Below are 25741 nucleotides of genomic sequence, written 5' to 3'. Positions count from 1 at the left end.
AATGTTATATGTGTCTTTGTTTCTTTCTCTGTTCACTTAAATTATTGTATCATTATCAATAAAATATCTTTAGAAGATTTGTTGAGTAGTTAGTAGTATTCTTTAGATGAAGTTATATCACTACTAAATAGTATTGAAGAAATAATATGAAGAAATGATTTAAAAAACAATCGATGGTCGGTAACATTACTCTTCGTAGATATTCGTAAATCTGTAATGAATGCTTATTTTAATAAAAAACTATGTGAGAGAGAATATTAATCAAATTTCATAAAAATGTAGAATCTTCAGATATAAAAAGACTTACATATTCTTAATTAAAACAAATATAAAAATTAGTAGCATAATATTTACATTTGCAATCACATCTAAATAAAAATATAAAATAAGATAAGTAAAAAAAAGCAATAATTGATTCTAAACATGCACATATATATTACACTCGATATATCGATAATAATATCAGAGAGGAACCTGAAATCCTCTTGATCTTTTTCATGGGATTATCGAAATTCCCGTATATTAGCACCCCCTAAGTTCTATTTTAATACCTTGGAATTAAGTAACTACTTTAATTTTCTGACTGTCGATAAAATCGGCGTTCTGGTGTGTATCCGTGCTACTTCTACAATTCGTGATAATAAGATGAAATTCAATAAAAATTCCGTATAAAAATTTTAAAATAAAAACACAAACGGAAATATCATATATTTACAATAATGAAATTCATATTGTTCGGTACAATATAAACAAAGATTATAATTCGGTCGGAATATGTGACCAAAAAAAATTTTTTAATAAATTTGCATAGGTCCTCCACCATCCCCACCGATTTTGGCGGTCCTCTTTTTTGCACATTTTAAATGCACTTTTTGATATTTATTATTAATTATACAATTAAATTCAATATCAAACAATATCAATCAACAATAAATCCTATATATATGATTGAATTACTTTTTAATTTTACTAACACAATCTGTAAACTTCTCTCTTGCTATAAGCGCTAAAGAATGGCTGTTTTAGAAATTTCTGTTTAACATAAATATTTGATGTACTAAAAATCATAAATCTAAGCGTTCGATATTTTCCCATACTTAGCCACTGTATATATATATATATATATATATATATATATATATATATATATATATATACGTCATATAAAGACAAAAAAGACCAGAATGATCGCTTTCAAGCTTCTCTCTGATAATACTACGATAGCACGAAATTCATTGCATAAATCTTTCAAGATTACTGACAAAATACCGTATTTATTCATAATAAAACAGTCGCCTCATGTTCTAAACTTGTGTTAATACACAATTAATTATAGGAAAAAGTTTTTTATTTTGTAAAGACAATCTATACGAAAAATTTTTATAAAAATTATCGCATTCGATCGACACGAATGACTTAGAATCCTCTTAAGAAAAAAATAGTATTCCGACTGTGAATATGGTAGTATACGTTTCTCTCGACCTCGACGATAATTTTGCAGCGCCAACTGATGCTCACGTTACGAAGTATCATCAGCTGAGCCCAAGCGTCGTAGACACAATAGCAGACGCGTTATTCATTAAGTAACGACGCGCACAGATAGGTTGGAACGAAAGAGCAATTCTCTTCGATAAAGCGACGTACGCGATATGGTAGATTTAAAGACAAACGTGAGTTTCGCGTGCCAACGATGTTTGCAGCCGCTACGACTAGATTCGAGTTTCGATCATCTCGGAGAACATACTCTGGCCGAACTCTCACGTAGGTAATTTCTATTTTGTATTAGCATTTTGATATGCATTACCGTGTATTTGATTACCCCACTCGTCTCCCTTCACACTGATAACGCTTCTCTATATATTCTGATCGCTCATGATAATGCGTGACGCCTATTTAATTCATCCTCTTGATTTTCTCTAACTTTCTCTAAATAACTTGACTTTTTTATGAATTTCTTAGTAACTAACATTATGCATCTGTATATAAACAATGACTTACATAGTACATATATATATATGTATATCTGATTTGTTATACGCAGTATCATTTGACATAAAAGAGCTGTATCAGCTCTTAATTATTTGCAGTTTTTAATTATGTTGAAGATACTTAGTCTTAGTTTATATGTTTCAATGACATATATGTATTTGAATATTTAATAACAGAAATAAAGTATGATCACTTATTTTGATATAGCTATCTAGTATATAACAAATTTTATAATTGTTATTTTATTGTAGTTCCTATACAACAACAAGTTGTTGGAGAATTAGAACCTCAAAGTGATAGTATAGAACACTTAGTTCCACCATTTAGGTTGACTGAATCAGGAAATGGTACAAATGGATTTATGTTAGTTGGTGATTCTGGTGAAACAGAAAGCTTAAGTCATCATTTAAAGGTAGGTAAAGAGATTTGGAAAATATTTTTAATATGAAATCTATATATTTGCAACTTATGCTTTCTAGGTCCGAGCAACATTATTTGATATTCTTAGCAGTAGTAGTTCGGCAGATCACCCACTTTGTGATGAATGTACAGATAGTCTTCTGTTACTAATGGATCAGCAATTACGAATGACAGAAGGAGAATGGTCAGATTATAATGAATACCTGAAGAAACTCGAAATTGAACAACAATATCAAGGACACGAAGATGTGGAGATGGAAAACCTGACAAAAGAATTGCAAGATGTTAAGGCTGAAGAAGAAAGAATGATAAGAGAATTAGAAGCGTTGAGGAAGGAAGAAATAGCTACGAGGAATGCTATAGCGGAACAAGAGAGAGAAAGGGAGAGATTGCAAAGCGAAGAGGACAGGTATTGGAAAGAGTATTCAAAGCACAGAAGAGACCTCATGTTAGCTGATGATGAATGTCGCAGGTAAAATAGTCTCTCAAAATAGTTAAATATTTTTTTTTCTCATAAATACATAAAATAATAATTTATTAATATCCTTCTATTACATAAAATCAAATATTTTTCTTCATAGTCTGGATAATCAACTGGCGTATGCAGCTTCACAACTCGAGAGATTAAAGAAAACGAATGTTTTTAATGCCACATTTCATATCTGGCATTCAGGCCATTTTGGAACAATAAATTCATTTCGATTGGGACGATTGCCGAGCGCGCCAGTAGATTGGAGCGAGATAAATGCTGCATGGGGACAAACAACCCTTTTACTAGTGGCTCTCGCGCGCAAAATGAATTTAACATTCAAGCGTTTTCGTTTAGTACCATTTGGCAATCACAGTTATATCGAGGCTTTGGATCAAAACAAAGAGCTTCCATTATATGGGAGTGGAGGATTTAAATTTTTATGGGACACAAAATTTGATGCAGCTATGGTGGCATTTCTGGATTGTTTACAACAATTTAAAGAACAAGTAGAAAAAGGAGATAGTGAATTTTGTCTACCATATAGGATGGATCGAGGCAAAATTGAAGATTCTGCCACGGGCAACTCCTATTCCATAAAGTATGTCTGGATATTACAAATATGAATGTGTGTTGTGTATGTGTAAGAAATTCCCATAAAAAATATTTTTATCTAATTTTTCTTTCTATTTCAGAATACAGTTCAATTCGGAAGAACAATGGACCAAGGCCTTAAAGTTCCTATTAACAAATTTAAAATGGGGTCTCGCATGGGTTAGTTCTCAATTCACAAAGGACGAATTGAATACTAATTGAATATCAGTCCCCTTGTAATTTTATGTACTTTAATTGTGCAACTATGCTCTATTTGTAAATAAATACGATTGACCGATAGTATTTCATTTGCAATATTTTATCGTTTTTCTAGATGATAAAGTAAAATAATTTTTATTTTCATTTTATTCAACAATATTCAGATTTATTAAGAAAAAACCAAGACACACCGTATAAGAAACTGGATGGACTTTGTACTTCCTTGGATCTTATATAATCCTTCAGCTCAGGAATGCTTAATTCAACTATTTCTATGAGTTCACCTTCAGATTCGTCACCACCACCTATAATGATAAAAAAATTCAAATTAGGCATTATAACAAAATAATTTTCTTTCAAGCTAAGAGAGAGTAATAAAAGAGATATTTTCAAAATTTACAATCAAACTTACCAGGGTGTATATGCATGGCATCTGTAACTTCCACATAGAAGAGAGTTTGCTTTGCACTAGCAGAAGCACTAGATCTAAAAATCACAAAAATACGATAAACTTTTAATAATTATATTCTAGATATCAGATTTCTTTTGTCGCAATATATAAATTATATTTTTTTATATCGCTTCTAAATTTGACAAATATATTTATCATTGATACGTTGATGATGTAACAACAGAAGAAAACGACTAGAGCATAAGTAAAATATTTCAGACTTACAAGTAGGTAGTAATTCGCTCAAATGCCGAAATGGGTGCTTCGTAGCCACATTCTTCTTTCAATTCTTCCCTGGCGATTTCGACGAGAGATTTGTCCTTGTCCACGATACCAGCGCAGAGTTCCAAAGTTAGCCCCAATGTTGCGGGATAACGTCCAACGTCGATCATATCTTGCTTATTCGATAGGGATGCGTAATATACCGCTGGTCGAAATTGCTTGACAAACACGAGCTTTCTTCGACTTGTGTTGAAAACGATTATACACACGCTATCGTGAATCCTTATCACATCCCACTCCTTGAGCTGATTGTCTTGCGTGTAATGCAGTCGGATACTCCTCAACCACGGCGAATCCTGTGGGACCTTTCCCACACGAATGTCATGCAAATCGAGCATCCTTTTACGAACAGCTCGGTTCCTCTCATCTTGTGTCGTGGTGACATTCATCTCTTCTATCAAAGTACCACGAGAGTGGCACGAATCACCGAATATAAGCCGTTCTCTTAACTCCCGTCGATAACGATGACGCATCTCTCAAGCGCGCGCATAGGCCACAGATGACGCACGTGACATTAAACCAAGCGCCAGAATACAAATTTAATGTATAAATAAAACGAAAACACCATAATCTTATAAATATCTGGCTTGATTAATGTCTCAATTAGCGTGATGGATCTTGGAAATAAAATTGCATATTCATCGGATTGAATTTCAAATAAACATTTTTAGATAACGTATTACGTTAGATAACGTATTTTGAGATAACGTATTACGATACTACTTAATCATATAGAGAAGATAATGTAATAAAGTTTGTTCTGGCACAACATAAAATACGCCTTGTCTTTTTTCCTGATCAGGAAATATTTTTTCTAAAAAATTAATCATATTTTTGAAAGTGACAATAAATAACTGTTTTATATATATATATAGACGTAGCATGTTTCTCTTTCTATCCCATCAAGTAATGTCGGTTATTTTATAACATCAAGATATTAAATTTATGAGGAATGTGTAATCGTTTTCCCCCATCTCTTCTCGGGAAATTATTCTTGCAATTAGTCGACTGAACCGACGAAAAGTATGGGTTGCACGTAATCGAATTTAACGCGTCGTATAAAATTAGGATCGGTATAACGTAACCGGTCGCACAACGTGCGCCGCACTTAAATTTTCGGTGAGATGCAAACCTCCGATAAAGCTGCTTCCCTTTCACGATCGTGCCAGGATAACGAGCCAAGGAGGGAAGAGCCAAGAGGGAAGGCGAAGGTTTCGTTATTTCTTTTCCCTCTTTTCTCTTTTAATTTTCTTCTCTTTTATCGCCTTTGGCACTTCGTCCGTCGGCTTAAATGCATCGAGGATCTCTTGCTGCCTGACTTGAGTTTCCACGTGAATCACATCGGGCTTCTTGCGGTACTTGTTGATCGCCGCCGGTGGTGAAAATTCGATTTCCATATCCGATGCCGTGGAGCTCGACGCAACCGAAGCATCGTCCTTATTGCGGACTATTTTAAATTGCAGCGGCTTCATTGGTTCTTCGAGATGTGGCACATCCGTGGTCTCCTGCCTGATCGGATACATCGTCACGTAATACGTGCCGTCCTTACGGTGAATGTGCAGCGTCGGAGGTGGTTCCATCTCTTCCTCGCCCTCTTTCTTTACTTGTGACACGTAACTTATGCTCTTGTATATTTTGTCGTGTCGCAAGCTGGTGCGCGAAGGTGTTGACTGGATCTTCGGCTGAGTCTCCATTATAGAGGTGCCCTTCGCTTCCTTCAGCAACTCGTTCAAGTAACGTCCGATCGCGCCCGGCTTCCAACCGATCCGTGGTTTGAGCTTGCCTACCGTCTTGCTCGTGGTCCACAGCCAGCCCATGTTAGCCGGTATTCTAAATCGCGGATCGATACAAGTCTTGTGGCCGTAATTAGTCCCGGGATAGATGTCGCCAATAGAATAGACGTAGCGCATCACTCGCCTACTAACTTTGATGGGACCCTTATCGATATCACCCGCCGGACCTGGTTTACTTTTTAGATATCGTCGAGTTTTGATAGATTTGCCAGCGGTTTTTGTGGTGATCGTGCTTGGTATCGGTTTTTCTTGAGGTTCCTCAACGGTCTCATGCGGTACCATCCGATTATTTTTACGTTTCTTCCGGCGAGATTTGCACTTTGGTTCACCACAAGGACCAACGTTGACATCCAGCGGCACAATGTTCGTAATATCTTGTTCTTTTTGCTTTTCCAGCTTCTCTTCTTTTTTGTCCTCTTTCTTCTTCGGCTTAACAGCGACCGGGACTAGCGTTGCTTCCGGTAATACTGGTATCGCTTCGCGTACAACTCCAGTACGTCCTGGAACCGCTGTCTGTATGGGACTCGATGTGGCTTGAGGTATAAAAAGGGTGCTGACGATAGGTGTACCAATCTGCGTATTGCAAGGAGCGGGACATTGAATCGGCGTTACGGGATATTTTTGCTTTTTCTCGCTCGGTGCTTCCGGAACGGCGCAATCCTTCTTCTGTACGTCTCTACCAAAATAAGGACTCTCGGATGGATCCATTAAGCCAAGACCTACCAAACCCGGCACCTTGCCAAGAGAATCCACAAATTCTTGAGCTTCCTTGAAAGCGCGAATCATGCAATCCGCGCCCACACACGGTTTCTTTGTGCATCTAAACGCGCCCGTTCTCCTAGACGGAGCCTTTCCTGGACAAATGCAATCCTCAATTCTATCCGTGTTTCTCGGACGAGAGCTAGCACCCGTTTTCTTGCTCTTTTCATATATGACATTCGTCGCGTTGGAAAGCGCGTAGGCTGATGCATAATCGCTTCCACCCATCATGCGATTTTTCATGTTATTCTCATGCCATGTGTGCTCTTCATCCCATAACTCTTCGTTATTCAAATAATTATTTTCTATGTTCTCACCACCCCTCATTCTCGTAATATCACGATTGGCCAAGTTTGAGACAGCATCTGGTTTTAAATCAGAATCGTCGGAATAGTGAGCAAGTGTAGCGAACGATGGGAAATGTTTAATAGCATCAGGATTTCTTAAAGCCATGCAACAAGAACGAACACATCCGGAACGACACATCATTGGATGCATTGATTGGCTAATTGGTGGACACGAGCAAGTCGACTCGTCCGGATAAATCTCATAGATCAAACTGCGATATTTACGATCATTCAGTTTCTCGGCGCTCGTTAATTTCTCGAATCCTGGTTGACCCATTGATATACAAGGTGACGATTCCGGTCTCGTTAATACAGACTTTATTTTGGTATTGTTGTTTTGATTGTATAATTTTGAGTACGACGGATCCAGAATTTCGCGCAATAACAAGGTTTTGTCGTCATATTTTTCCGTCACGCCATTTATGTCTTTATTGGATAATTTTGTGCAAGGAAGTTTCCCACCGAAAGGAAAACCTCTTAGGACGAATGATTTTTCATGAAGCGTAAGGTGATTGATAATGGAGCTCCCGAAACACGATAATCTCAGAGACATCGATATAGATCCACAGGGATTACCATATTCGTCGGTCAAGGTGTAAATCTCTGTTAACATATATGATTCTGATAGCCCGTCTATCTTGTCCTTAGCAGCGGCTACACGATCGCAAAAATGTCCTGGCAAAAATGCCGTTGCCGCGCAGAGAAGAACCTGACAAGTGTCATCCTGCGGGTTATGGTCCCCCTCGCGAGAAACCTTATACACTTCGACACTCAGAGGAATCGATTTTACAGATCGTATTAAATTGCTCGGTGTCTGGATAAGTAAACATGTCTTGCCTTCGCAGTTGACATCAGGAGATCGATTTTCTTTGTTCCTAGTTCTGCCATTAATCTCAGTTGATTCTTCAACGATAATGTCAACGGGCATGAGATCGATGAAATTTATACGTATCATTAAATTACACTTTTTATCATTGACTACCTTTTCAGGACATAGATTTAGACGATCGATAAGAATTTCAAGCATGTACAATTGTTCCCCTTCTAATTTTGACATCTTCTTTCTCTTCAAAGCCATTTTAGTAGAATTGAAAATAAACACGCGCACGAATTAATTATAATAAACACGTTGTCAGCTACACGACAAATTTGGAAGGCAATTTCGGATTGACGTTAACGATACGTTTATACAAAGCACGCCATTAATTTTGCGAATATTTTGGGCGCCTGAAATCGAATGATTTTCACGCGCGTACATCAATCAATTGACATTACCTGTTGTCAAATGGTTGTCATAACGATATATCGAAAATAATTATGAAAATATAAGAAGTCGCACTTCAGAGTTTTTAAGAGACATCTACAGAGATCACTTTTAGTCTTTCTTCTTCTTCTTAGCCTTTTTCTCTTTCTTATCTTTTTTAACTTTCGGTTTTATCAATGCCACGTCTTTCACAATTTTCTCTTCGAGAAGCTCAGGCGATACGAATCGCTTTACGCAGATCTCCCGTTCTTCGTCCTGTTCACCGGAAACGAAAGATTTCGGATGTAACTCGTAATGTGTCTTGAAGATGCGTCCGAGGCATGCGACGATGAGCTCCATGTGCAGTGTTCCGGACGGATTTTCGCCCGGATCTATAAGATTAAAGCCGCCCTTCATTACGAATGGCTTCGGCTGACTTTCAGGATCGTTACTGATCATGGCGATCTGATCGCACAAACAGCCTGGTAGGGTCAATTTAGTTTCTGCTATAGGATAAGTTTCGTCCCCACGAAACACACCGATCCTCAAGTTCGATGAGCGTAATCCTTGGACCAAATCTCGCGGTCGCTTGGCAAACAGGCAGCATTTACCGATCATAAAGCGCACGTCCTGATCAGGTTTCAACACATCCGTTTTATCCCGCGTGAATTCGAACACGGGGAAATCTGAAAGCTTGATCTTGATCACGATAGGATACTCGCCGACGTCTTTGATTTTTTCAGGCGTCAACGTCAGTTTATCGATTAGTATCTCGAGTAGGTAGATCTGCTCGTCGTGACCGCCGAAACAAGACATGACGTAATTGAAAGCGTTTCTCGCAAAGAATCAAGTTGTTGTCTCTGATTAAGATTTGAGTCGTCGATATTTATGTCGAGGTAGCTGAAATAATTTTATAACTGAAAAATTTGAAAATCCTGATAATATTGCGTAAAACAGTTAGTAAAATTTTTTAACCGAAAATTTGGAGGTTTAAAAATACCGTGAATGATTGACAGATGGAAAATAACAATAGAATGACAGTGATAATCTTAACGTGATAATCAGCAATTAACTCGGCTCGTATGAGTTTATTCACGTAATATATGATATATCACTCGCTTCTTTAATTACAGAACAAATCAAACTTAGGGAAACGTACGAGATAATGATCGAAAAAGCTTAACTTGATCAACGTTGCGTATAAAATGTTCTTTTAACGTGAAGATTGGATTTTAAATACCGTCTCGCTTAATCTCTTCCGCGTATGTGTGTACGCATATACCGTCATCGATGTGCGAACAGCGAAAAAAACCTATCAACTTACGGTCACGTACATCCCATCCACTATCCGCGCGACTCTTCGGCGTTTCTAATTCCACTGGCAGTTATTACTTAGCTCCTAAGGTGGTATATACTTAAAGTCAACGACGCAAAAGATGCTGCTAGAACCGTTACGAAAACCTTGCGAGAAAGACACCCTCGCGAATTCATTGCTTTCCGTATTCTTTATCAGAAAAAATAATTTTTCCACGTGATGATTTTTGTGTACTTGTAAAAAACGCATGATTTGCTTACTGTCGGTGCTTTGAATCGGCAACAATCAAGTCTCATTAATTAGAAAATGAAGAAGAAAATAGAGAAAGAGGCACATCTCCTAAACTACTTTTTTCATTTAAGAATCAATCGTCGGGCCGATGGTTAGCGAGTAATCCCGCCAACGAGATTTCTCGAGGATTTGGGATGGGGGTCCCATTCCGTCCAGATTTCGGCGGGAACTGCGTCCCCCTAAGACACCGAAGTATGCACTAATTGGTACGGGCGCGCGCGCGCACACACGCACACACGCACACACACACACATGCACGCACATGGTTCAAGGCGAGATAGGCAGAATACGACAGAATGGACCACGGGACGAGATATATCCTGAACATTGTTGACGCTCATCCGAAGCGTGGTGGAAGCCCATCCAGTCCTCGGACCAAAGTGAAATTCCGGACCCGGGCGACACGGCGGCTCGTTAAAATGCTTCTGGGAGTTTTGGGCACGGGACGGCTCCTCGGATAATTGGTGATTAGCGATTAAAACGAACGGATGTGTGTTCGCCGGCTGGTCCTGCTCGTCCGTCTCGCTGCCTTTTCCTTTTTCCCCGCGAGTCGCCGACCACGCGGACGAGGTCCATAAGGTCCGCGTCTTAGAGGGACTCTCAACGCTCATCCATTTCATCTCGTGTCCTCAAGGTAACGGTGACGGTCCTCTCGTTTCCTGCACCCGTCTTTTTCTCCTCGCGAAAGAAGCGTCTTTTAATCGTGCGACCCAACCGTCAGGATCGCTTTTCTCGTCTCGACTCGTTCTTCTTTCTTTATAAGGGTGCGCCTGGGAATCTCAGTTGCCCGTGAGTCCGCGACGATAATCGCAGAGGTATTCGAACGACCGGAAATAACGATCGAACGGCTGGACGTTAATTTGTCGCGGATTCTTTATGCCGGAAGGGTAACTTATTATTCTTTTAGCGTTTGCACCATAAGGTAATCTCGAGGACTAATTTCTATTCTCATTCGCACAATGTCTTTCGCGCTCTTTAAGCTTTTATTCTCAAGCGACGAATATTACACCATTCCATTTCCCCTTACGACAAGCATCAGTTAACGTATATACACTAGTGTTACTTTAAATAAGATACTGTGCAAACAATAAATTTTCAAAGAATTAAACAATGCGTTCAGTAATTATGCACATTCAGGACTGATCTCGTAACATCGTCGCTGTCGTAATTTGTGTATTTACGTCAGAAATTCACGAGCTTGAACAATGGCAACAGTACTCGGAGAATAGTCCGTAATCAAATTAAGTGTCACGCGTCTGCTTAAGGATTAATCACTGTAATCAACGATCTTTCCACGATAGCGCGCCGTGCGATGGATATCCCCTATTTCCGGTTCCATCGATGACCGTTATCCGAGAATCTCAACATACTCAAGAGGATGAAATGCACTTTGCGACAAGATGAGACTGTCACGTAAATCTTTCATGTTACGATCTAAATACATTACGCTATTAAATCTATTTTTCCCGCCTCTTAAGTGGTTAAATCATTTAATTATAAATACTCTAAAGAAATTTTTGTCGCGTGTCTAATATAAAATATTCTATAGAATTTATACGTTTGCGATATATTACGATATTAAATTCGATTAATATTTTTAAATAATTCATCGTATTCAAATTAAACATCAGTTCGACTCACGTCGTATTGCGTTGCATCGGACTGAAATGTTGACGACATCTAGTGTCCTTTGGTTATTTGCAAAATGTCGCACGTACGAAAGAGACTCCGAGCATCGTGTCGCGCTTAACTTGTAAGTATCGTTCTAATTAATTTCGCGTTTCCGATATCCGTTGTTATAAATCTGATATTAATATAACGGTAACATCTTAAAATACATATTTTGTTAGATTTGTCGACGATCGAAAATGTCGCAAACAGTCGATGACGCATCATAATCTCGAATATTACGCTTTATGAATATTTAATCCCGACGGCTTGTATAGTGTATTCGTTTATCTCATGATATAAGATAACAATCGTCTATAAATGCGCGGACAAATATTATTCATTAAACTTAAAATGGTATAAACATAAAGAAAGCAATTGGAGCGACAAGGACAGCACGCGGTAGGTAGGACGTGAAGTTACGCGCGCGTCATCACGTGATCTCCCGCGCGTTTCTCTATGTCGCATCGCTCGAGAAATCGTCCGTTTGTTTAATTGTCGGAAATAAATAAACGGAAATATATTGGTCTGTTCAATCATCTTTTCGATATTGATTTATTACGATAGTGCGGAATGTAAGTGATTCGGGAGTGCGTAATTCAGGAGTGATGTACAAAAAGTCGCGCGGCCGTCATGTTTTGATTATATTCGTTGCGTAATCATAACCTTATTTGCATAAATTGTGAAGAAACGTCGTGGAGCAGGAAGACAGGAGAGGATGGGGAAACAATTACCTAGAAAATTTTGAACTCAATCAATGTTTGTTTGTTTGTTTGTTTGTTTGTTTTTTTTTTTTTTTTTTTGTATTATTTAGCTACATTACGATTAATGTCGGGAGTGTCGTATAAAGTGTCGCATTGTGATCGTAACTTGGTTTTCGTGAGTGTTATGCAAGTGCAACAAGGAAGCAGCCATGATAAAACGAGAGAGGAGACTTCATAGTCATCAGACATCGATGAAGCAATCGTAGGTGAGTAATTTATTATGTTTATTTATCACTTAAGAAAAATTCAATTTATGACTATAGAAATGCATTATATAATATGAAATATTATAATTATATAATATTTCACGGATCCAAAAATATTTTTTGCCTTGATGAAGCGGGCTGATAATTAATTAGCGGAAATATTTAATTTTAAAAAACATAATCCCGTTTATCCATTCAATTCGTTATTTGCGTAAGCATTGTGTAATAATTATTATTGATTAATTTTACGTGCAATGCAAATTATTCAATGTTAATTATTTTAATAAGACATCTCTTTTGAGGAACTTCAATCAATGCGAAGAATATTTTAATGAATATATTGCATATTATTTTTTCCAAAATTTTTTCATCAAAGTTTTTGTTAGATAATGCGAAATTTATTAAGCGACAGTGTATCTATCATCTGAATACGCGATGGAATTAATATTAATGATACGCGATCAATTCAAAAGAAAGTACGTCGAGATTGTACGATTCGACTCGTTCGCCGGAATAAAAAAAAAAAAAAAAGAGACATCACGAGCGAAGCCGGAGTCGGAGTCGGATTTTCGATGATCTAGATCTGGGTAGCACCAGGAAGCCGGGATCGAAGACAAAATTACCGGTGTCGGTGGAAGGAGGCCTCGTTCGCTCGCTTCGAGAGGTCAGAGGGCGATAGCGGTACCTTCCTCTCTGCGCGGAGGTAGGCCTCTCTCGTCCTACCGCCTATCCCCTTGGCGAGAATGGTGTAGATACTCTCCACGCTCCAGTACAGACATTTCTCCGTTGTGCGCGAATGTATTTGTGCATGATGAGCCGCACGGTTGTATTGGAGCAGGTATTTGAGACTGTGTATTCGTGCAACGAATACCTGAGAATGCAACCGACGTTGCCCGATGACTACGTGGCGGACCAACTAGGTCTCGCGGTGATGAAACGAGACGGCCCGTCGTGATGGAAGGGAGGGAATGAGAAAACGAGGGAGAGAGAGAGAGAGAGAGAGAGAGAGAGAGAGAGAGAGAGAGAGAGAGAGAGAGAGAGAGAGATAATCGGTATATTAGAGGATATTCTCCCGCGGCGCTAGACGAAATTTGTCAAACAACCGGCGGATCCTAATTTGTTCTCATGCGTGTCTCGACTATGCTGAAAGAGCCGTAGGTGGTTTGCCGGGAGATTGTTTCTCCGGACGATGAGTGGATAGTTATCCCGTATCGGGGCTACCAGCCGGCCGGTCGATACGATAGTATTAAAAGGTTAAGGATTGATGTTGCCATGCTTAACCCCTCGCCGACCGGCTTAGTTCGCCTTTGCTTGAGATAAAATAATATCACATTTACTATGCAACGCGACCTATTTATTATATGTACATATGATAGTTAATTGCATAGTATATCCGCGATATATATATCCGCTCAAGTCGTAAGATGCAAAATTCTATAAATAAATAATTGGGAAAGATACAATATAGTATATAACGTATGTGTGACGACAGAATTTAATGACGTGTGACACACGCGCGATGTTAAAAGGCAAGGTCTGATCCGTTTCTCACGCTCCGATTTGAAAGACTAATATCGTGTGATAGCATAATAACGCGTAATTGCCATATTTTTCTCATCGTAAAGCGTAGTTTTTATGAGATGCGCAAAATAAAATAATCTTATAAAAATAACAATGCGAACGATTAAAAAGGGAAAATTATTTCTTTACTTTTGCAACAGATGATAAACATATATATATTTCAACCACGACAGATGGTCCGTACAGATTAGCACCCCATTACCCGGTCAGTTGGCGTGATTAATCATCGTATAGTCGAGTATTCCGTTATGATACCAAGGATAATATGCCATTGTATGTTAATCGTTAACGAAAAAACGCGAAAAATATTTCTTGTTTCGGGTAAACTCATTCATGCTCGTGCACCTTAAAAAAAAAAAGGACTGAAAAGAACAATGAGGCTATTTTCTATATCCAAGATACCACTTTCGAGATTCTCTCGTTCGGTTATGCCACAAATTAAGAGAATTAATGACCAACGCCATGCCTCGTGACGACAACGACTCCCAGCAGTACCGGCGGTAATTGCGTTAGACTTGACATTTATTTTACGACGGTCTTCCACGGCGGTTAACCCGTCCTTAACAATCATTTTCGTTGGAAGCGACAAAGAGAGTTACCGCCAAAATGAACAGGCGCGTTTAAATCTCAAGGCCATTTCGTCCACTTTACGTAGCGTTCTGCACCTTTGCCTGGGAACGGGAAACACGTTTTTGATCGCGAGCTTTTACGCATCAACTGCTATGTGTGCAATCTTCCATTCTGGCAAATTCACGGATTTCATAATCTTTTTATGACGACACGTCACAGTAATCATGTCGGTGGAGTGATATGTGAAATGACACATAAGGAATTAACACTTATGTAGCGATAAGATTTTCTTTTTTTTTAATGCCCTCAAATTCAAGGTAAAATAAAATTAATATTTTGCTTTTTTTCTTGCAATTGATCTGTATCAAGTTAAGATGATATTTATATAACGATAATATTTTATACAATATTTTATACAATATTTTATACAATAGTAATTCTACATGAGTATCTAAGTGTGATCACACATGTATACATTGTAAAGTTTTATTAAATTTCTTTTAACAAAATAATTTTGATCAATTACCAGAACGTGAATACTTTTAATTTCATGTAATTTAGTTGTTTCGCGAATAAAGTTCTCTTTGGTCATTATCTTCTCTTTTCTTGCTTTCGGAATTGCGAGAGAGAACGGTGATGATAGACGATTATTTAGTAGTTTGACGATACTGCGAAGTCAAGGATGGTAACAAAGGCAATAACGATAAGTATGATCCGTGAGATAAGGAAGATCTTGACACACAGAAATTGTTGATTGTTAAGCGGAGATCATTCCTGGCATCTTCATTATTCCCGGAAAAGCCTGTCATTACTTTAATTACGTGTCGCAATGCGTCGGCTAATCGAAATAAAAGCAAAGCGGTTAGGATATAATTAAAATGTTGATGGGCTCGTTGATTTGCAGTCGAGTTTCGCTTTAATGATAACTTCCATCGGATCGCGCGTTAATCGTGTTTTAGTTATATCTCCGTCGTAGTGCGAGCTTGATACGATCACCGCGATAATATTCTTCTCGCCGCGGCAGAAACGAAGAATCGCGATTACGAACGAGGGAGATACCTACGTTTTTTTATACGTTCGTTTATAGGTCGACCGTTAAATATACAAAACGCACGGTGTGCGTTTTATTCATTCGCTCGCTCTTAAATCGCGACTATTAAAATACACGCGCGGTTATCGGAAGGGATATCGTTACCAGGAATTATAAGAGCTTGGCGCGTCAACACGCGGAGTATGCGAGAGATGCGTCAAAATAGAGAGAAATAAAGAAAGAGAGAAGATCGAGTTTAGCGACGCCGTAGCCTTTGCGAGCCTCGCGGTTGAATGCAACTCGCTCACTCGAGGGTCCGCGAGACGATGAGTTGCAGTTTACCTCGAAGAAAACGATCGAGCACCCACTTTGAGAAGCTCTAAAACACTTTAGAGGAGAATGAAAGCGGTCGTAAGGGGTATAGAGGGCTCTACTATCGTAGATAGTGCGCTGCGCAACAACCGCAAGGTGCAAGCCTCGCGCGCAAATACCTGCCGGGCGAGAGGCAGGAATGCCTCTCTTATCCATTACGCCGTTATTTAGGCTACATTCAGGGTATACGGGCCGGTACTTGAACTTTTCGCTGGACACGTGGTTCGTGTGATGCTTCATGTAATCCGTAATTTGCAAATTACCGGGGGAATCTCGCAGATGGGAGAAAGTTCTCCTCTCTCTCCCCCCCCTCTCTCTCTCTCTCTTTCTCCATCACGTACTCTCGTTTATGAGATTAAATCAATAACGTTATTATATCAGAACGAGTTTAACTTGCTGTCTAATTGGACCGGCTCGTAACCAGACTGCCGCATGAGTTGGGCTTTCACTCGATAATAATGCACAAGTTAATACAGTCTCTGTGAATAACCGTCGATAATCGCAACAACAAGCGGCGAAAATACGTTGTTCATCAATATGTCGTATGCATCATATGTGACTGTCTGCTATTAATAACAAAGATATATGTTTAGCATATATTTCTGTAAAAAAAAAAAGCCAAGTTAATTTGTTATCATAATTTTAAACATATTATTGTTTATCAAGAGAATGATTAATCAGCGAGATAGATTTCTTAAAAATTGAAAATTTGCTTATCGTAACAACTTTTTGTATATTATGCACGTTGTTTCGCCGCTTAAATAAATGTAATAGTATAATAGTTAGAAATAATTCAAGTTGAAATTATTTTTGGTCGGTGATTAAATTACACGAGGTAGTACGTACACTCTCGATACGACTTGAAATAAATCGGAATAGAAGGCGCGGGTTAATCGTGGCCGGGAGGAATTAAGAATAGATGATTCCATCGCCGAGGCGAACCAGTCTCTCATACTCGGACGCGCGTTCGCACACGTTCTACCGTGATGATTAAGTTCTTCCGATCGTGCGGGTCATGATCACGAGCAGGCTATGAATATGCGGAATCAGGCCAGGCCTGAATCGTCATGGTACACGGAGAAGACATTCAGGAGAACCGTTCGACGTATGTTGTAGCGATGTAAAAAGCTGTTCGCGACGCTCGCGCAAATTCACCTCGTCAAAATCATCACGCGCTATTCGCGAGGTTTATATTGATTATTGCAACGTGGGTAACCGTTAATAACGAACAAATACATTGATACATGCGGCTTTCTCGGGGCTGAAACGTGTCAAGAAATCAAGGACGTCCACGTCTCTCGAGTTCGAACTGAAAAAGTCGCGGTACATACGACGCGTTGATTTTCGCTGTCTAAACGTAACAAGAATAACGTGGAATAAACGAGGATCTCGACGGGAGTAGTAGGAAGAGCGAGGAAAAGAAGAGGAAGAAAAAGAAGAAGCGGTAGTAGTAGACGATGGTAAAGAAAAGGACGGAGGAGAGCGAGGTGTAGGCAAAGGGAGCCGAGTTAAGCTAAAGCACAAAGGCGAAGGAGGAGATCGGGGGAGGAAGAGGCGGCAGAGAGGAAGGTAAAAATGTTTGGAGAAAAAGAAAGGGAGGAGGCGAGCGTGGAAGAGAGGAAGGAGGAAGACACGAGAGGGAGCTGAAGGAAGGCGCAGAGGGAGTGGTGGACCACGGTGAGGTCGCGACCCGTAGCCCGCAGGCCCCAGTGAAAGGCCCAACGGCGATCCGCATCCGCGGGGCTTCGAGCAAACCTAAGCGAGAGCGAGGAAGAGGAAGACGAAGATCGCGCGCGTGAGAGAGAGAGAGAGAGAGAGAGAGAGAGAGAGAGAGAGAGAGAGAGAGAGACAGAGAGAGAGAGAGAGAGAGAGAGAGAGAGAGAGAGAAGGAGATTGACGGTGGAGAACCGGCGGACTGTGGCAAGCTCTCGGCAAGCGAAAAGAAGATAGAGAGAGAGAGAGAGAGAGAGAAAAAGAGAGCGAGCGTGTAAAACCGAGACGACGGAGGGCCCTGCCGGCGAAGCAGCCCCGTGAGCTGTTTCTTAAGATCGCGTTCTTCTTAGCGAGCCCCGCTGCCATTATGGCGCACTTAAAGTGGCAATCGTGTGGAAGGCAACGCCGCCGTGCAATAGCCGCGAGTTGCGCAACCTTTGGTGACCCCACCCTACAGCCCTGGACCGTGGACGTTGCTGTGCGCGATGGAAAATCCTAAGCTGCTCTATTGGCGAACCCACGCCGCTAGCGATCCCCCGCGATCCTGTCGATCCCGCGATCGGTGGCGGAAGCCACCGAATCCGAAGGAACGGTTTACTCGATGGAATTGAATAATCGCATTGGATATCGCGTCACGAGGCTAAAAAATATTGTCAATTATCGCGCTATATTTCATATCATCAAGTAACAACGAAACAAAATTTTCCAGGATTGATTTCCAACGATAATACGTATATATTTTTAATGCATAAGAAAATTGTTGGTTGATTGATCATTCTCATGGACATTAAGTTAATTATTTATTTTTACACGATGCATACTTCTTTTTAACAAAAGCAATCAGCCTCATACAAAAACAGTAAAAAGGTATTTGCTCTAGATATTATTGATAGTAGATAATCTTGTTTGATGCACATGATACATTGATATTTTCTCTTGTGAACAGCCGATACATGACAGTGAGAAGAAGTAGTCGGTGCTGTTGTAATATTGAAATTTGAAAAATTAGCATTGCATCGAATAAACTTATGATAACGCTAATGGTCAACGCCGACGAGCCAGCTGGTTATCTTTGGATAAGGACTTTTTATATACCCCCCCGGGAACCGATGGCAACCTAGGCGCCCGGCGTCCAGGAATACGGCTCTGATCAAACGATAATTGGATAGATTACGCGGAACCTCCTTCAACCTCACGATAGCATCGCGGTTGTGCGCCCGTTTTATGTGTTATACAAGCCGCGGTCCGACAACATCATGTGATTGGACGCAATACGGTTAGAGAGATGAGTCTAATGCACATATCTATGCGATTCGATTAAACATCGATACTATTAATATACATGAAAGCGACATGTGGATAATCTTGATTGAATTATTTTTGTTTCCGTTTCGATCGACAAGAAAATGCAACGTTAATTTTAAATTACTCAAACATTTCTTAGGAGCGTAGGAACGTATTGAAAATTTTTTATTTAAACTTACGCATATTTACATTATTTCTATATAAATTATCAATATCTTATATTTTGCAATTGTGAGAAAAAAAAAGTTTTTCCTTCGCGATAAGAGGATTGCATAGCATTGAGAGAATGGAAATCCTTTAAAATACTTGAGAGAATAGCAATCGGATAAAATCTCTCTTATTCGTCTTATAAAATATTTCCGAATACGCATTCATACATGCGGAAAAATATAATGTGTAGAAAATGGTAATTTCAATGCTAGTAAAGAAGCGAGAAACTGGAAGGCATTCTTGAAACTCATGAAAGGAAGAATCACGCGATCGCATAAGATTTCAAGACGGAACATCGTACAATGTAGATGCGCTAGTTGCGTCACGTTTAGTATCAGCTGGACCTGCAAGACCTGCAAGATGGTCGATCTGATACATTCTGTATGAATGCCTGTAGCTGCAATTGCATTTCCTACTTGAATTTCTCAAGGAATTTCCATTTTTTTCTGTGAGAATAACAAAGGTAGAAAATTTAAAGACTTAGAGAAAATATATGCAACAGATAACGTAGTTTTGAAAATTTGGATTTATTTTTACAAAATTTTTGATACAATAAGAGATTAATTTTACGTGTGTTATAAAGGCGTGTGTAAGAAAATGAAATGGTGGGCAGTGTAGCCAGTGTACAGAAATACGTAGCATGTGTCATTTGTTAATTAATAAGAATGAATTGATGCAAAATCAATTGAAGCACTCACGCATGATAAATGTAGGAGTAGAGTAATCGTTACAATTAGTCACGGAAGTGCGGATGAAAACGCATTACTCTGATAATCGCACGTAAACAATTGAAACCTGTTTGTAACGTCGAAGCGCATGCTTTATCGACTTTTAACGTGAGCAATAACGACAGACAACGATTATCCCGTTACACGCGCGTTTAATTAATTGACATGCGGTGCGACGGCAAAAAATTCCGCCAAACCCGTTGATTCGTCACTGATTGAGCACTTACATTAAACCCGTTAATTTAAAAAAAACGATCCCGATATAATCGAGCTATCGTGTGACAGAAATGGCAAATTTATGTTTTAATCATTTAAGCCGCGAATAGCGATGAATGGTTATTGCACGCCGTAATATGAACGACAATGATAATTACTAAGTACACACACCAGTTTAATTGGAGGCTGCTACGTATTTAATAAACGAATGATCGATCTCCGTTTCATCGCGTAATCATACCGACCGGGAGGGCTCGTCGCGTAAGAAACGATTATCAAGTCGACTATCAGTCAGCGCCAAACTCACCGATCAAACGATGTTACCAACACCTTGATGCGAGGTGGTTTCGGTTCTTTCGCGCGAAATCGCGTCTAGTAACGCGATCGATCGCTACCGCCGGCTGTCGACATTGAATCGAGATAGGCGGAAAGAGAAGGAGAGAGAGAGAGAGAGAGAGAGAGAGAGAGAGAGAGAGAGAGAGAGAGAGAGAGAGAGAGAGAGAGAGAGAGAGAGAGAGAGATATGACGAGGAATGAATCGAGCAACGCCGATTTCATGCCCCGACTGTGCGCGATGGTATCGTGGTGACTGTGGGAAAACGATCCCGGCGCGAAAGAAGCTCGAAGAGCCATGATAAAAAGCGTTAAACTCGTGATTAGACGCGGATTCGCGCATGCCCTTGCTTGCGCCGGATCTATCTTTGTGTCGCGCTCCGACTTTATCTACACCACGGTCATCGCGATTTCTTCGTTGTAAGGCGAGACCTCCTCGGCCGACGTACCGAGACGAGCCGAGTCCGATTTTCTGGAAATCGAGAAACTCCCGCGATTTCTCTTGGTCTCACGGCACGAGCTCAATTTTCGTCACTGTAGGACAACGATGTTAGCGAGAAATTCCGCTATACGGGTCAATGAACACAAACGTTGGTTTCCCACAGTGACAAAATTTTGTTTCGTTTTTTTTAATTACTTTTTTATTTTAAGTCTTTAAAGTGATTGATGAATTTACATTATTTAGTTTATCTGCAAGAAAAACTTTGAAAACCACAATGCGAGAAAGAATCGTAATCGCAATCGTGCTTCCAATTACCTGCCACAGATAAGTTATAATTGTCATTATTTATGTGGAATATATCGTGATAATTTTCGCAAAAAAATCTAGCGAATCTTAGGAAGGTGGTCTTTCAAGGTGATTCATTGGATAAACTCTAAAAGACGCCAAAAGTAATGTGTGGACAGAGCGTTGACAGTACGTGCTTTAGATTCAGGAAATTTATTACGTCGTCTCGCGAGTGAACTCGAGAAAAAAAAAAGAATAATAAGGTTGAGAGAGGCAGACGATAAGAAAAGAGAGCTAGTCTCGAGAGAAAGAAAGAGCGAGTAGTTCGTAAGCGTATATACGCGTGACCCAAATGCGTGACAAATCCATCGTGTCACGCCGCCTCACGCGCTTTGAGGAGCGCGGACCACCTCGTATAAAACGAAATAACGCGATGCAATCATCGTGGAGACCGTCGTTGGAGCCGCTGAAACGCGAGGCGATAAATTAAAACTAGGAGAAACGTGGGGCTATTAGCGTACCATTAGCGGCTCTGACCATGCGTGACCCCTCCGGTGGGGGGGCTCCGGTTTCAGAACGACCCTCTGCGCGTTACGTCGCCCCTTCGAATAATTCTTGTATATATTCGAATCGTCGATTGTAGAATTATACCTCGTTTCAACTTGGATCTTTAAATTGATTTTTGATATTCACGATGTCTTTGCTATTTGAGCAAAAATGTCAGAGAATTTTTCTTTCTTATTTATCTTAGATTTGCGTGATTTTTTTATATAATTATATTATGTTAATATGAAATAGAAAATGAAATAACCTTTTCTTTCCAGCGTATTAATTCCTTCCAATTTTTTTTTTTCAAGATAAGAATTGTCGCCATATAAATTTCTTAGACTCGCGGTACATCGCGTGCAACCAGGAGCCTTCATCGTGAAATTCCGAACCGGCTAAGCTTACCTCCACCAGAATTTACCGCTGACGCGATTATAACTTTGAAACGCGTTGCTAACATTTGGAATTCCTTCCCCTAGGTTTCACGCTACCGTGTGTCGTCTACGCTTCTTCGTTTGCGTGGATATTAGTCGAACTTATTGTCAGCAAATAACTTCTTTCTTGAGATATTCGGCCAAAAAATTTGAATGTATATATTAGAAAGTCAGTGCTGTTTCGAGCTGGCGTCGCTAAAGAGAGTGGCGATTCGGTGTTAATATCGTTGTTACATCGGGTAGTCATAGGTAGGAATTCGCACGAATCGCAATCCCACGTTGACGGTACAGTGGACGTCAGAGGCTGCCCAGGGCCGTACAGGATCGATACATCACGAGGTCCCAGCGGGGTGTCGAGATACCATCTTAGTTAGTATCTTCGAATAGACGTGTACCTCGCTCGAACGAGCTAGCCTCGTCATTATACTCCTATCTACCTATCTATATCGGGACCTGATATTCACGAATACGATCTGTCTGCATTTCGAACGTTCGATGTCGGCCGGTAGAACGAGGTTTTGCCTCGGTAGCTTTTTACAACACTGTTAGGGCTAATGTGCTAATGTCTTCTCTTGTGATTCAGAATACGTTAAATCGCACCTATTATATCGCGCAAGAAATAGATATGCATATGAGAGATACATATGTGTGGAGAAATTAGATTACCGTCTGCCAAAAATTTTTTTTTAAAATATTTTATTATGAAATTCAAATAAGAAAATACACCTTACATTATATTGATAGATGACACTTAACTCCAAATTTATTAAAAATAAGTTAGCTCGAGTGATCGGTCAAGGCTGCATAGTGTAATCGCGTTTGACGCTTGTTTTGTCAAACATTCACCGGCAGAAAAACGTGATCTAAAATGTCATAAGGACGGTATACTTAAATCAATTTCGTCATTCTACAAAAGTTGCAACAATTGGTATGCCGGAACGTTTTGCGTCCCAGACAATTACTGGCATAGAGCGGGCAGAGTTACGCCTACGATCGCTCGCGTTGCAAAATCATCGGTCAGAAAGATTAACGAAGGGTTCGGGAACTGCTTCATCTGTTTCTTGATCTAATAGCAATAAAAGCGAGCTCCCCTTATTAAGCCTTTCGTAACTATATTTCTCATTGGACAAATCTAAATCATGAAATAATTGCAAAATTACATCACGAGAGTATTTTTGTGATATTGACGATCATATTATTTACTAAAATAATTAATTTTCTTATGATCGCGCTAGTTACTGACGAAATTATATGATATGTGTGTACGCAGAAATTAATTTACATTTATTATTTAGTTTTCGCGATGGTGTTTTCTTCTGAGATAACGTTATCACAATATTATTAACAAAAAAATTGATTTTTATAAACATATCCCTTCTTACTGGCCATCATTCTCTCTTGCTCTGCTACTTAGTCTCATCTCTCGTCGTATCTCTCGAGATAGTTAAATATACGACAACGACGACGTACATTATCCTCGACACGTCCGGTTTCATTTGTTCATTACGATAATGAGAAGGTAAGAGAAGATAAGAAAGCTTCGAATCGCTCGGCGATCAATTAGCGAGCGCGACACGGCGTATAGGTAACCCGAAACTGGAGAATGAATAAAAGTCGGAGAACACATTGCGTAGTGATCGCGACCACGCCAACCGGTCTCTCTCTCTCTCTCTCTTTCTCTCTCTCGGGATCTGCGCTCTTCGGACACATAATCGGCACCGAATTCGAGAGAATGCGAGACACGTGTATTAATTTCACGGGACGGCTCGTAAAACTCGTGCCTTTACGATTCTAGCGCAGATATGGCGCGGCGGGGTCGGCGCCGAGCCGGGCAGGCAGGTAGGTGCAAGTTCGAGCGTGCAGCATCAGGTGGGATAGATGGTACGAAGCCGCGTTGCTGGAGAACCGCCGCTGGGGCCCGGTCATTTATTCAAAATGTATTTATGCGCGTTAAGCGTTTAGCGCTTTGTTGCGCAAAATAATTGCGTCGCTGGTTCGGTAACAAGGGCCAGGTAGCCGACTGCCGACCGGGGACTCGACTCAACATGACTCGACTTGACTCTTTCAATCCGACAGCCACCCGACTGTGCGAGCGTAATTGTTTATTCCGAGTCGATTATATATATATATATATATATATATATATATATAACGTAACAAAGAGGTACGATGCCTCATTTCACAAATTGGACGCGTCGCTTCATCGTTATCGCCGCGAAACTGATTGTTACTTCGGGAACACACGTTTTATCCTTGAATGCATACTTAAACGGCGTATCTTTGTGTGGAATATCGACTACCGTTCCACGACAACTGATTGTCGTTGTACAATCAGCATCGGCCGAGTTTCGAGTGGGCGAATTACAGGTTCGGTAAGTGTGTGTTCGACCGCAATCGCAGAATCGCAGAAGGCAGATCATCGGGGGAATGAACCGAATGACCAAAAAATACGACGAGAGTATCGAGATTTTCGGCGCTCGATAATCGTTGTCGAGTCGACCCTCGTTTACCCGTTTAAACGTCCGCGACGGAGAAATTCGCGATGGAGGCAAGACTCCTTCTGTTAATTGCCCAAAATTCTGGGTCAGCGTCATTAAGTAGCCGCTTTTAAGTGTCTCTCATGCGCCCGATCTCGCACTCGTCTCGCGGGTAACGACTTGAATATTAATTAAAATTACGCGACGGCTTAGCCAGGAAGTCCAATATATTTTAGAGAACGGTCGACTTTATTACGCGCGATCTCGCGATAAGCTCGGTCGCGCGGTCTATCTATTCGTCGACTAACGGCGACTTTGACACTGTTGCTAATGCCTTTACTACTACTTCTGTCAAATGAATTCTGGTTTCGCCAAAGAATGCACGCGTTAATTATCGTAAAACTGCAAATTTGTCGAGAGAGATAGAATAAAACATACATGCTTTAGAACAATAAAGAGTACAATATTTTTCTCCGTATATTCGTATGTACATGTTTTAACTAGCATCTATATCAAAAGAAGAATAATAAGTGCTTATCTTATTAGAAAGTGTCAAAACCTTGTTTTCGACATTAACAATATATCGCAACAAATTGTTTGTGTTAATATTTGAATTGTTTCTTTCGGCGTCCATCGCTCTGCAATCGCAGTTTGAGTACTCTATCAGTGGGCATTGAGAGTCAACAGGCG

The 25741-nt window shown here is 40.0% G+C and overlaps 5 protein-coding genes across 6 annotated transcripts in view; 2 read left to right on the top strand and 3 right to left on the bottom strand.

The window, feature by feature from the left end:
- The first annotated feature begins 1520 nt into the window (after positions 1-1520).
- Positions 1521-3775, top strand: Atg6 (Beclin-1-like Atg6). Of its 2 annotated transcripts, none has more exons than XM_011646262.2 (5): positions 1521-1761; positions 2241-2401; positions 2469-2881; positions 2991-3479; positions 3574-3775. In XM_011646262.2, exons 1-5 carry the CDS (start codon positions 1650-1652, stop codon positions 3692-3694), a joined length of 1296 nt encoding a protein of 431 aa, XP_011644564.1. In that variant the 5' UTR covers positions 1521-1649; the 3' UTR covers positions 3695-3775. The 2 variants fall into 2 exon arrangements, with proteins under 2 accessions (XP_011644564.1, XP_011644565.1); XM_011646263.2 differs by having other exon boundaries at positions 1528-1765.
- On the bottom strand, positions 3543-4901 carry LOC105431816 (uridine diphosphate glucose pyrophosphatase NUDT14). Its single transcript, XM_011646264.3, has 3 exons — positions 4368-4901; positions 4104-4177; positions 3543-3996 (listed from the first exon to the last, which is right to left on the bottom strand). Exons 1-3 carry the CDS (start codon positions 4895-4897, stop codon positions 3842-3844), a joined length of 759 nt encoding a protein of 252 aa, XP_011644566.2. The 5' UTR covers positions 4898-4901; the 3' UTR covers positions 3543-3841.
- A 388-nt stretch (positions 4902-5289) lies between these two features.
- On the bottom strand, positions 5290-8401 carry LOC105431839 (uncharacterized). The gene has a single exon (XM_011646287.3). It carries the CDS (start codon positions 8399-8401, stop codon positions 5642-5644), a length of 2760 nt encoding a protein of 919 aa, XP_011644589.3. The 3' UTR covers positions 5290-5641.
- Positions 8402-8698: 297 nt separating this feature from the next.
- On the bottom strand, positions 8699-9382 carry LOC105431838 (uncharacterized). The gene has a single exon (XM_011646286.3). The coding sequence runs from the start codon at positions 9380-9382 to the stop codon at positions 8699-8701; it is 684 nt and encodes a 227-aa protein (XP_011644588.2).
- Positions 9383-11732: 2350 nt separating this feature from the next.
- Ser (protein serrate) overlaps positions 11733-25741 on the top strand; it is a 96533-nt gene continuing 82524 nt past the window's right edge. The window contains exon 1 of the mRNA XM_089074909.1: positions 11733-12810. The gene's annotated coding sequence lies outside the window, so the exon portion shown is untranslated. The remainder of the gene's footprint in view (positions 12811-25741) is intronic.

This window comes from Pogonomyrmex barbatus, unplaced genomic scaffold, assembly GCF_055798465.1.
Source record: "Pogonomyrmex barbatus isolate J1 unplaced genomic scaffold, ASM5579846v1 scaffold18, whole genome shotgun sequence".
NCBI lineage: Eukaryota > Metazoa > Arthropoda > Insecta > Hymenoptera > Formicidae > Pogonomyrmex > Pogonomyrmex barbatus.
Note: the sequence above shows the minus strand (reverse complement) of the source record. Positions and strands in the feature narration are given on the sequence as shown.